Genomic DNA, 12,855 nt, shown 5'->3' on the forward strand with positions numbered 1-12,855 from the left:
CGTGTGCGATGTCGGGGGAAAAAACGTGGAGAATGTTTAAGTTTTGGAAATCTTTCTTCTTCCCGCGACGAGTCTCTGCCCTGCTTGTTCTCCGGCGCCGAGTGTTTAACCAGAAGGAACTGTGTGTTGCTGCTTTGCTCTGTCACGTGGACGCCTCCTTTAGAAAACCGAGAAGCCTTCATTGGAGCAAGATTGTATCATGCTTCTTTATTTATTCACCGTGAGACTACGTAACCCTTTTAATCTCGGTTATATTAACTAAAAATCTAATTCGAAGAGAGTGCAGAAGTAATATTAGTGTTCACAGTTCATTAGGGAGCTTCAACAGGTCGTTTTTGGGGGTTTTTTTAGGCACACTAGTAATGAAATTGATTAAACTTCCAAAATTCCATTTTTTTCTTGCTAATAGTGAAGTGTATAGATAACCAGTAATTTATCTCTAGCAAAAAAATGCTTTGTTTTACTCCTGCAATTCAAAAACCATTAAGGAAGGAAAGTGTTTATAAATATTCATTGCAATTTAGAAATGTTGCAGTTACTTTAGCGAAAATAAGTAATGCTTAAATAACCAATAAGTTGGTTGACATTGCTCAACTGCACTCACAGAGCACTTTATTAGGAACACCTGTACACCCACTTAATCATGCGATTAGCTAATCGGCCAATTGTGTGGCAGCAGTGCAATGCATAAGATGGTAGGGTCAGAATTTTGGCACCAACAGCATGAATACGCAGCATGGACCCAATTTGCCTTGTGTAAACAGTCCAAGCTGGTGGTGGTGGTGTACTGGCGTGGGGAATGTTTTAATGTTTTCTTGGCACACAATCAATCATCACTTGAATGCCACAGCCTATTTGAGTATTGTTGCTGACCATCCATTCATGGGCACAATTTACCCATATTCTAATGGCTACTTCCAGTATGACAATGCACCATGTCACAAAGCAAAAGTCGTCTCAAACTGGTTTCATGGACATGATGAAGAGTTCATTGTTCTTCAGCGGCCTTCCCAGTCAGCGGATCTGAATCCAATCATACACCTTTGGGATGTGATAGAATGGGAGATTTGCAGCATGAATGTGCAGCTGACAAACCCACAGAAATTACATGATGCAATCATGTCAACATGGAACAGAATATCAAAGGAATGTTTTCAACATCTTGTGGAATCCATGCCAGGAAGAATCGAGGCTGTTTTGAGAGCAAAGGAAGGCTCTACCCAGTATTAGTATAGTGTTCCTAATAAAGTGCTCAGTGAGCGTATATCATGACCATAATAAAGGCCAAGTATAAGGAGCTCAGACCTTTTATCATATGGACTTAATTAGATAATTAAATTAGGAATGGAAATGGAAACTACGGAGATAGTATTTAAAGAGGCATATTCTGTGTTTACCAAGAGATTGGGGAATGTTTTCTGGGGAACAGCCACTGATGGTCATTTGAGTCATATAGCCATATAGTCTACACAGGGACGTCATGCAGTAGTGTCACTCAGCATCTGATTGAAAGTGTGTGCAAGATGAGCTTGAGGTTACAGTTCAAGGACAGATCAGAATGAAGAAGCTCCTCGATGTTGTGATATGAAGGATATCAGACATATTGTTTACTTCAACAGAACAAAATCCTCTCCCATCCTATCATGCCTAAAGGGGGGTGGGGTGGGGGGGCGGGGGGGAGGGCAGGATTGCCAGACCAGCTCTAATAGAGGTGTGCTGTTCTGGCCACCAAGTGATCAAGAATTGCAGGTGGTCAGTCACCCTTTCATTGGACTGGGACAGACTGCATTTTGCAGCATTTGACCTCCTGGTACCGCATGCCTGACCAGCGGCAATGACTCATTTTCAATTTAATGAGAAAATAGCTCCACAGAGACTCAATTACAATTTGTATGGGTTGACCCATGAAAATCATTTCATTTTCTATATCTATATGTACGCTGTTTTCCTGAAGACATTTTCTGCATCCTGGCAACCGCTCGGCCGGGGTCCTCCAAAGGCAATTCATCGTCTTCATGGGGGAACACCCCCTCTCTTACAGCGGGAAACCTGCAGGCAGTGATGACCTTATGTCACAAAGAAATCCTACCCATAGTTCTCTGGGGCCATGGTGTTTTGCGCCGGTATTTGCTTGCCTATTTTCGTTCCGAGCAGGTTGTGCCTGTCCTGCTCTATTGTTGGCCTGTGAATTTGGTGATTTTTAATGTCTGGCGAAAGGCTTTGTAAAAGGGAGGGCTGGCTTTTCCTGACAGAGGGGACCCTTTTGTGTTCGCGCCTTTGTTTCGTCTCCCTTGATCTGACGTGGGTGCAAGTCTGATTTAACCTTTTGAATTTCGTTAAATTGGCTTAATATAGAACAACTTTCCAGTCTAAATACGATTTAGACGGGATTAAGACCCATTTCAATGACTTATATAAAAGGAAGAGGAAATCTCTAAAATAAGTCTGGTGTATTTCCATTTTTAGTTCCTTCTCCCCCTCTTCCTCTGTAAACACTATTGCTTGGACTCCAATGATACTCACTAGATTATTAACACCCTGGGAATTTTTAGAAACAAGTTTACGACTTCCAAAACACTAGTATTATGTAATGTGTAATTTAAGAGACAAAGATTTATTTAGGCATAATTGTGGGTGAGTCATTTCCTTACAAGATTATTTTAGGGCTGTGCTGTGCATCTCTTTGAAGCTATTCTATGCATCAGAGATGCAGGACTAGTTAATTTCATATCTTTATAGACCCCAGAAACAATAATTGCCGTTATAATGTTAATATAAATATTTATGTTATGTAAAGTATTCCTAATGTGCTTGCAACCCTTTGGTTCCATATCTATATGATGATAATTACATCAACCAAAGTTCTGTAAAATACATAATACATGAATCAATGAAATGGACGCTTGTATTCTCAAACAGAAAATGCAAGGCCTGTTTATATCCAGCAGTCTGATTTCACCTGGATCGCTTTCTCGGAGACAGAGAACGTATTCCAGGCGAAATAAACATTCAAATGCATGGCCTGTCCCTTATCTTTATCACCGTGTCTCAATCGACCATAATCTGTCATCTGTTACAGATTAAATTAAGATTATGGACCGCAATGAATTTGCAAGGCTCAAGAGAGAGGGCACCTGCAGTTTTCAGTTAGCAAGAATCACCCAGCAAAGCAAGAGAGAATCGCCAAGGTTTTCGAGTCGTAATTTCAAAGGCAAGACTCTCTGAGGATGCCAGAGGTGATTCCCGTTTACTATTTCTACTTTATTGCAATATCCTACACTATTTGTTCTCAGTGAATGTGTGGTTCTTTCTTACTGCCTATATTACCCAGACATTGAGCCGCAATCCTGGCAACAAATATGCCCCAACATTTCAAGAGAACAAAACAAACAGGAGGAGACAATATTTTCAGAAGCAAGCAAAGGGAAAACAAAGCTTTTCTCCAACCGCCCCTCTGTCAGAAATAACTGGCTCAGTACGAACATAGTCACTGTATCTGTACTTCTCAAAAGATTAGCTGGTTAAATAAGACAGCCCACCTTGTATTTGAATAGGATTTGAGTTCCTGTCTGCATATTATCTGCCTCCTGATGTAGTTTGAATATATTGATATATTAATGTGACCAGGGCTTCGTGTTAATGTTCCCACAGCGGTTCCAATCGAATGAGACAAAATGGAAAAATCTGATATTCATTTTATGCATAATGTACTACATTTCCTCAATTCTACTGCTGTTTTTAATTATGTTTAATTATTCAAATGCCCCCACCCCAATCCCAAGTCTTATTTTCAGAAAGGAATGGCGGGATCCTAGATGTTCAGTGTTAATGTGATTTACTTTTATAGTAGTGCAAGGTACTGGATTCATTTTTATTCCAACATATAATCCTACTCAGGTCAAGACTAAGCGAAAAAGAGTCAACATAACACACCTAATTTAACTACACAAGCAGAAAGCATCTCCCATAAGACGTCCAATATATAAACCAACTGTGGTATATATGTAATATTGCAGATAGACTAGCAAGCAAGTCAAAGATGGCATGATTGAATTGTTCCATTGCACTGTCACCAGAGGGCCTATTACTTCAAATTAGCATACAATTTCAAACCAGGACAGATGGATTTGTCACATTCGGGTTGCCATCTTCTTCCTAGATTGGCTGTGCTTCTGCTGTGTGATGGAGATAAGACACCTGTCTGCACCAGATTTGGGGTGGCGGGCGGAGGGTGCCAGCGTGGGGACTGCTGAGGTGTCTGCAATAAATTCTCCCACAAACTGTGCGCTGGTAAGGCGAAGCCTTCCTCCCGCAGACTATTTGGGCCGGAGAGGGAGCCATTTCGGCTCAAATCGGTGATTATAGCAACAATCCACCGCTGTCTGATACAGTCATCCTGACTCTTGTTTGTCCCTGAGTTTGCGTTTTTGTTGGGTAATGCTCAGAATCGGCGCTCGTATGTGTCCGAATGCCGTCCCCCGGGTCGCACTGAAGGGGGGGCGATTGCCTCAGTTGAATGCGAAATGGCTATATCAGCTCGCAATGCCAAACACATGGCGAAACCCTCCCTTTGCCCAAAGATGGACCACCTCAACAGGCAGGGGCAGCCAGCATGCAGTAACTCCCCGTCCTAACCCTCCGATCACCAACACAAAGTAAATAAATGTACACCATTTTAAGCCATGCCGCATTAAACTAAACAACTGCATGCATGCATGGTATGAATGCATGCTAATGCAGATGAATATACAAAAGTATTTCAAGATTCAGTTCTTCCAACTGACACCCTTGGAAAACTATTTAAAGATACATTTTCCTTTTTTGTATGATTATTCACTTAATTGCCGAGTTCAGGGCCAATGTTGAGGTAAACATTTTAATAGCCATTATCTAATCCTTAATGTTTCTATTGATGGTTTTCCCCTCATAGAGCAATATTGTAATTCTGCAATTAAAGATACAATAGGAGGGGGAATGAGTGATGTCATGAGCTGAAAAGCGGGTAATTGTATGTTAAGCTCTGACTGTATGTCATTAGCCTTTCTCTCATAAAATATAACTCGAGAAAAAAATAATGATTTTTCAGTAATTATGCTCAAGAAGATCAATGCAAAACACTGAGCATAGAAAAAAAAAAACTCTCCTCAAGATCAATTGCATATAATTTCCGATCATCTAAAACGAATGTGTTTTCTGCTGGGCTGATTTAAGAGGCTAATCTTTAAGTGCAATTTCACGGTTACATTTCCGTTTATTTTATTGTTAATTAAAAAAAAAAAAAAAAACAAAAAAAAAAAAACAACGCACGACTTTTTTTTAATGGAAAAAAGCCATATACTTAAAACCTCAGCCATACATACAGCTCCAAGCTCTCTAAAGAATATTAAAATACACACGCCAAGATTCCCATCCACCTGGAAATGCTGTCAGTACCCTTATTATTCTATCAGCTCTTTCTCGGAACACTATTGCATATATCACCTCATAAAAGTCCGTTCTCAAAAGACTTTGGCTGCCCCTCGCCTCATAGCGTTACGCTTCTGTAACTTCAATCAGGGGGCAAGCGCTTACTTAAGGTCCCTTTTGAAGTTCTAGCGTCTTCCTCACATGCAGCCGTAAATAATATTCACCCCCATCTTGGGCATACGCCGCTGTAATGTACAATGCCATAGGTGGAAAAGGGATTCTTCCATCTTCAACTAATGGATTAACATGGTGTGGAACAGAAACCCCTGGCTACTGCCATAAACACGTCTGCTTTAATAGGCTGCGGCTACATTAGCAATGCGCCGAAACCGCTTTCTAACGGTTTCAAATCGGCAGGTGTGGAAAAAAATAATAAAAACTACTTGTACCTACGTGTGAGAAGGTCAAAGAAAAGGCATGCACTATAATTCAGGTGCGGTGAAATTTGGGTTTGAAAAAGACCGACCAACTCGCTAACAGTTGGAATACACAATGAGTGAAGAGAAAGAAAACCTCACACGGGAACAAAACCTACTGAATACATTGTCAACAGTATGAAAGCAAATGCCCCAGACATAAGGAAATAAATAGTAAATCTCAAAAAGAACAGACTCCTCTCTGCATTGAACCATGGCCATTTTAGCATAATCCACCACTGGGACTAGACTCACAAGTTCAGCGACTGTCAAAGGTTTATTTAGTTATTTTACTTTGAATAATGCGTTGACTCTATGAAGTACCAAGCAAACGTACACTTGGCCGCGAACGGTGGACTGGCACAGCGAACGCAGTCGACGAGCCGTGTCCGCGTATCCCCGAGGCAGTGGACTTTGGTGATCCTCTAACTTCTGGGGACCTCAATGTTTCAGGACCTCCACTGACCCAAGCCTGGAGGGTCAGACCCGTTTACGGAGTTTTGGTTCCGAGGCCTCTCGTGGATTCTCGCCACTGAATTCCTCCTAGGTTCAAGCTCCATTTCATGTAGTTCATTTTATTTGGGATTGCTGACCAACAGCTTGAGGGAACTTTTTAAAGAATTCCATGCAACCGTCTGGTTGGCTCACACAACTTTCCCCATACATTTCAACAAAACAAAACAAAGGTTTGATATACCAGCCAAAGGTAATTGCCTGTCTCCACTATACCAAAACTGTAAAACAGTTGAAATGCTACATTCTATCAGTGTTTGCTTGCGTACTGGAACTGCCGTTCCAGTCTTGCACCTTTCGATATTATTTTCTTAAAGAGTGAGCATATAACATTAAACCCTGTGAATCTGTGAAAATTGCAGGTTCTTTCACACAAAGTACAAAACAAATTACACATCGCATGATGTGACATACTAGGTCAAACATAAGTTCCTGCTTTATGTAGATGACATGTCATATTATGCAAAATGCCATTCCCAACTGTGACATAACACACAGCCAATTATCTTTAGCCTTTGACCAAAATTCTTGCCCCCTAGCTAGTAAATGATTTATAAGGACCTTACACTATGGCAATTAAGTCATTATACACTTTTCATAAGCATTAGGTCTACTACACTTGGTGATCACTTTATTAGGTAGACCTCTACACCAGCTTCTTAATGCAAATATTTTAACAGCCAATCGTGTGGCAGCAACTAAAGGCATAAAATCATGCAGACTTGGTCAAGAGTTCAGCTGTTTTTTTCAGACCGAATGTCAGCGTTGGGAAGAAATGTGATGAAAGTGACTTTGACCGTGGAATGATTGTTTGTGCCAGACAGGGCGGTTTGAGTATCAGTCTTTAGAGTTTGCAGAGAATGGTGCGCAAAAAAAAAAAAAAAAACTGAAAGAAGGTGACACAAATAACCACATTACAACAGTGGTATGCAGAAGAGCATCTCAGAACACACAATGCATGAAACCTCCGAGTGGATAGGCTACAGCAGCAGAAGACTTGTATATAAATGTATATACTCCATGTGAAGGCCAGTGTTATTATATGTCAATACAACAGTGATGCTCATGCACATCCATTTCTATTCTTATGATTAAAAATGTTGGGTAAGACATTTTGCAATGGCACTACATAAGAGCTACACAACCCATTCATAAGCAGAACACAGAATATGGTGTGTGTCAACACTGAGCCAGAAACATTAATGCCTATGCAATGCTTACGAAGGTGATATGAAGTGCTTACGAAGGCGTGGCTCTAATGTAGGACCATTCAGTAACTCAGTTACTTTGCCCAAGGCTGTTGATCCTCTTTCATATGTTTAACAAAATAGTATGAGCTCAGATTCCAGTCGTTCTTTTGGGTGACGGAATCTACGGCAAATTAGTGGCTTTCTGTTCCATCACATTTTTAGCTGCTGGTGTATGCGGTTTTTAGGCATATATGATAATTTACTAAAAATAATGTATAATAATGTAATGTTCATTTTTTTTCCTCGCATGCCATGTAAAAGGACCTTCACCACTTGCCTGTTCAGAATGTTTTATTGCTGATTAAGACCATCTTTCAAGAGGTTTTAAGTTTGTTTACCAATCTGTGATGCTTACACTACTATCCAAATGAAAAAAAAACAAAAACCTTCAAGTGAGAATGAGCCTCAAGGGTTCAAAATCTATTTAAATGTCTTTTCCTTCACGAAATGCATACAATTTAAGTACTGTGCTGTACAAATCAGCACATATTAATTGGTCCAGTTCTTGACTCTATGCAGTTTGGAATTGACTGCTTAATCAGGCTACATTCACGGAGCCATTGAAGATGTAATGAGCAGAGGGCTTTAGATGTTATCACTTGTCCCCATCAATGCACATTTTGTTTCCGAATAGTTTACGCGAAACCCACAGCTCCTCAAAGTCCTCTCGGCACAGGCAAAGCACAGCCATTAAACTCAAAGGAGACCGAACGCGTCAGCCCAAACGGATCATTTCAGAAGAGATCCGCTCGCACTCGAGGGAAACACCAATGTCACCAGGAAGGCAGCAGCGCCTCGCAGATCTCCGGAGACTCCCGAGTGTAGGAAAGCGTCTGCTCATAAATACTGACTCAAGATCAATATCGCTTTCTTTTTTTAAACTTTAAAATGGTTTGAGCCGGAACTAGAGACGAGATCTCCAGATCGGTCTATTATCGAGTGACGAAATTACCCAGAGTGGGAGACATTCAGGAACGGAATTTTCAATGGGCCTTGAATACCCAATTCCCTGAAGTTCTGTAAATTTCACTTAAAAGGATAATTTTTAAGAGACAATGTATACGTGCTGAGCTGGCTTAATCCTCACTGATTTTCTTGAAAATTTGTACAAGCATAACACCTGTCAAAAAAGTACAAACGGCAAATATCACGATTATGAAATCATTCCTCTATATATTGGGCTAATGGTATACTGTCATAATCAAGTGGGAAGTGGAAATGATTTTGGCATGACATCTTAAATAGACTTAAATAGACTCAATGGCACCCTATAGGTTTTGATGCCCACCATTTCATCAGCAGCCTAAATGTGCAATAACAGCTTAATCCAATTTCCGAAAAAGCTTCGGCATTTTCCAGTCAAAAATCTCTTCCTGTTGGAGCACTTCTACCCACCCAACCAATCTAGCACACACACGGATAAAAATACTCAGCTTTACATCAACTCTCACAGAGTATACGGCCCCTGTTGGTCTCGTACGCACTCTGAGAGTCGGAATTGGACACTGGACATTTTAGTGGGTAGCACTCGGGACCTCGGCTCAGAAGACAGTCCAAGCCGTTTAAGACGGAAGGGTCCCAGAGGGGTCCTCAGTGCCAGAGCACTCTGTGTTTATCAGCACCATGACTATTTAATGCCCTCCAAAGCGGCTTCAAAGGCCCCCAGCTGGGGCCGCAGCAGGCCCTACCTCACACACTCACAACACTCACACACACACACACACACACACACACACACACACACACACACACACACACACACACACACACACACACACACACACACACACACACACACAGAGCTCGGCCAGAGGCTTTCCATTGATTGCCTTTCTAAACATTTATAATTAACAACAGTTCTCTCAGATTACCTCTTGAATTCCCCATTTATGTCTGCTAAAAATACGTGGGCTTTAATTGATTGGTAGCATTAAGAATTTTCCTGTAAGTGTACCCAGTCCTTCAAGTCCTCACTTTTCAGCACTAATGGGAAAGGGAGCTCTGCTGTCCCTTCAGTATATTGTTTTACTGCAGGTCAGGCCCAAAAAAAAAAAACACTTCTTGCATAAAAAAATAAAAAAATACGAAACAAGTTTGCGACAAACTCCTTTAAATAATGCCAAGAAAAGTCGGTTAAGCTCATTTGTGCAACTTTTTCCCCATTTATTTCCATTCAATCCAAATTTCCAAACTTTCCCACATATACATAACTCCTCCAGGGCTACCGTATTTGTAGCTACCAACAGCTAGCAACAAAACGAAAAAAAAATCCATACATTTCAGATGTCCTTTGGATACATCAAGACTCCGTCCAATAGAGGGAAGTATAGGAGGCCTTTCCTTAGAAAAAGAGACAGTGCTCATTTTGTTTGCAAATGCATATCTGTGACAATGCACTGGTACACACTACATGCATCTGAAGCTGCCAAAACTGATATTAGTCGATTTTTAATAATAATTATTATTATTGAGGTCGGTGAATAATCAACGACTGTCTACACAAGTACATTTTTAACAGGTCACGATGTCTAAAAGGAATGTCAACACCCAACATGGCTGATCATGCACGACATGGTCAAAAACTGCTTTCCTGTTGATCGCCTGCATCAGGGCAAGCTAATATCCACTTCCAAAGCAAACTAGGTCGTTTCGGCCGATTATGACAATTCTATAGCATGTTGTCAGACGAACAGAAAAAAAAAAAAAGGGGGGGGCCAAAGAAAATAATATATAAAAATAATCAAATCTGAACAGTAGAGAAAAACATTAAAATCCTCCAAATGATGGATGTTAGACGTGTTGTGTACAACTTCATAAAGTTGTGATACTCTGAGTGTGGGCCGCCGCGGTGGGGGCGGCTGTTCTCAGGGGGGTTAGTACTGCGAGTACTCCTTGGTTTGGAGTTTGGCCACGATGCGTTCCAGCTGCCTCTTGGCCTCGCACTGGGGGAAGTTGCCCATCTCGTAATACTGGGGAGAGATTTTGATCAGCCTACGGGGGAGAGAGAGAGAGAGAGAGAGAGAGAGACTCATTCACGGGCGGGAAGAACGGGCGCACGATGGCGGAGCATTTCTGAAAAACGGAAAAACGAGGACAGTGTGCGCAGGGCTTGAAGGGCTCACCACTCCGGTTTGATGTCGGTGCAGGTGCGGATGTAGTTCTTGGTGGTGAGGACGAACTCGTTGTAGAGTACCCACTCGGGCTTGTGGTCCAGGACCGTGGAGGGGTGCAGCTGGACAACCTGGTTGTCCTTCACCGTCAGGTAGTGCCCTGTGCGTTCCAGGTGGGCCACCTGCTCAGACACAAACACAGCGCCGTTTTAAACAGCAAGGCCCCTCCAGCCCTGTGTGTCAGTCCCACACTGCATCAGTCATGCGCTTCACATACGCCGCATGCAAATGAACAAAGAGCAGGGGCTCTCGTGGTTGTCTGAAATTAGCATTACTTAGTTTCAAGGTTCCAACCAGTCTTTGACACTTGGAACATTTTTTAAAAGCGATTGAACAAAAATCCACAGAGACACTATGGCTAACACATTAGAACTGAGGGACTGGCCTTAGTTCTAAAGTGTTGACTTGAGCAATATTAGACGAATCAGAAAGGGCCAGTTCATTTTTTTTCCCGGCAACACTTAAATATGCAGACGACGGCTGTTATGATTGCTGAAGCAATCAGTCTCAATAAAAACAATTCAAAACAAAGCATGCGGGGAAAATGACCCTCACTCAAACATAAGTGGCAAATTTGTCTTTCTGAAAAAGGTTAATGTTCTCAAATATTTAAATATTAATACAGTAATTCAACTTGTCAGGGTGCTCATTTCGTATCCCCTGGACATGCACTTTCTCAAAATGTTATTTATTTTTCTGAACAAGGTGAAATTGGCTTGATTTCTTATTCTGAAGTGGGGCGCGCGGTCGACGTCGAAAACGTTCTTAAGGAACCTCACACGCATGCCAAATATTTTACGTACGATCATAAACAGCCGCAGCCCAGCTGCGAGACCACATTCACGGCTCCGGTCCGTGTCTTTGAGGACGGAGCTCTTGTGAAACGCGGCGGGGAGGCGTTACAGGAAATGACGCGGCAGTAACGCGGGCGCAAAGCGGCGCGGGCCCGGGGCACCTGCATGAAGAAGCCGGTGACCAGCGCGCGGCGGATGTTGATGTAGTAGTCGCGGCTGGTGAACTCCGTGCTGCGCCGCGGCAGGTTGAAGCGGTCCATGATCCTGGAGAGCTGCTGCCGTACGTTGTCGGCCGACATCAGCGACCGGTAGTTCACGAAGTTGTCGTAGCACCACTGGACCGACTCGTGGTCTGCCGGGAAGATGAGGGGGGGGGGGGGGGGGGGAAAGCAGTCAGCTTCTGAATTGTGAATTATGAATAACTTTGGACGTAGATTTAAGACGAAGAAAAACAGAGTCGGCTATGATCTCTTTCGGACGTGCATTTAAGACAAAGAGAAAAATAATAATAAATGAATCGACTCCAGAACTGTAAACCCCTTCGGTCATGAATTAAAGACAACAATCAAAAAAAGAGTGAACTCCAAAATTGTAAAAGTCTTGCGCAAAAACTCACAGGCCAATGTGTGAAAACCTAAACGTCCACAATAAACAGACATCTTTATACATTCACTATTCATATTAACACGGCAACAATATTCCATGAACAGGAAGAATGAGTTAGCTGGCTGCCTGATGTATATCGGACAGAAATCGTTTCTTCAGTTTCACACGACTGTGCTAAAGGTTAGCCACACCCATTGTCATGGCATTCAGCCTGGCTGTCCCTGTACACTGTCGCAGTCCGTCAGAAAAGCTGATTGATTGGGGGCAAGAGGAAGAAGAATTTTGGTGTTTTAAAAAACTTTAACTAGAATTGTCGGTGGACACTTGGCCACTTTCATACACCGTTGGCAGAATAAGCCATAACTCGATGAGATACGCACAGCAGTGTGCAAATAAAACCTCATATTTACTGCTGAAATCAACAGGGGATGTAGCAATTAGCCAGGATATCTACCACGCTGCAATTTGTTTCAGTTTCTCTGGGTACCTTTCATTACTTTTCATCCTTTTACAGCGTGCTCAGTGATTATTTTTCTTTATATTGCACATACTGTATTCTCATTTTAACAATGTCCTATATTAAGCCAAGGAGCCAGCACATTCACATTCATGTTTTTTTTCCACATTCATAATAAGACGT

General features: G+C 42.0%; 1 protein-coding gene across 2 annotated transcripts in view; it reads right to left on the minus strand.

Annotated features, from left to right (window-relative positions):
- Positions 1-9,784: 9,784 nt before the first annotated feature.
- dhx15 (DEAH (Asp-Glu-Ala-His) box helicase 15) overlaps positions 9,785-12,855 on the minus strand; it is a 49,490-nt gene continuing 46,419 nt past the window's right edge. For both annotated transcript variants that reach the window (XM_061252146.1, XM_061252145.1), the window contains exons 12-14: positions 11,771-11,961; positions 10,768-10,937; positions 9,785-10,636 (exon numbers count right to left, since the gene is read on the minus strand). In XM_061252146.1, coding sequence (XP_061108130.1) covers positions 10,519-10,636; positions 10,768-10,937; positions 11,771-11,961 — 479 coding nt within the window. In that variant the 3' untranslated portion in view covers positions 9,785-10,518. The remainder of the gene's footprint in view (positions 10,637-10,767; positions 10,938-11,770; positions 11,962-12,855) is intronic.

Source organism: Conger conger, chromosome 8 (assembly GCF_963514075.1).
Source record: "Conger conger chromosome 8, fConCon1.1, whole genome shotgun sequence".
NCBI classification, from domain to species: domain Eukaryota; kingdom Metazoa; phylum Chordata; class Actinopteri; order Anguilliformes; family Congridae; genus Conger; species Conger conger.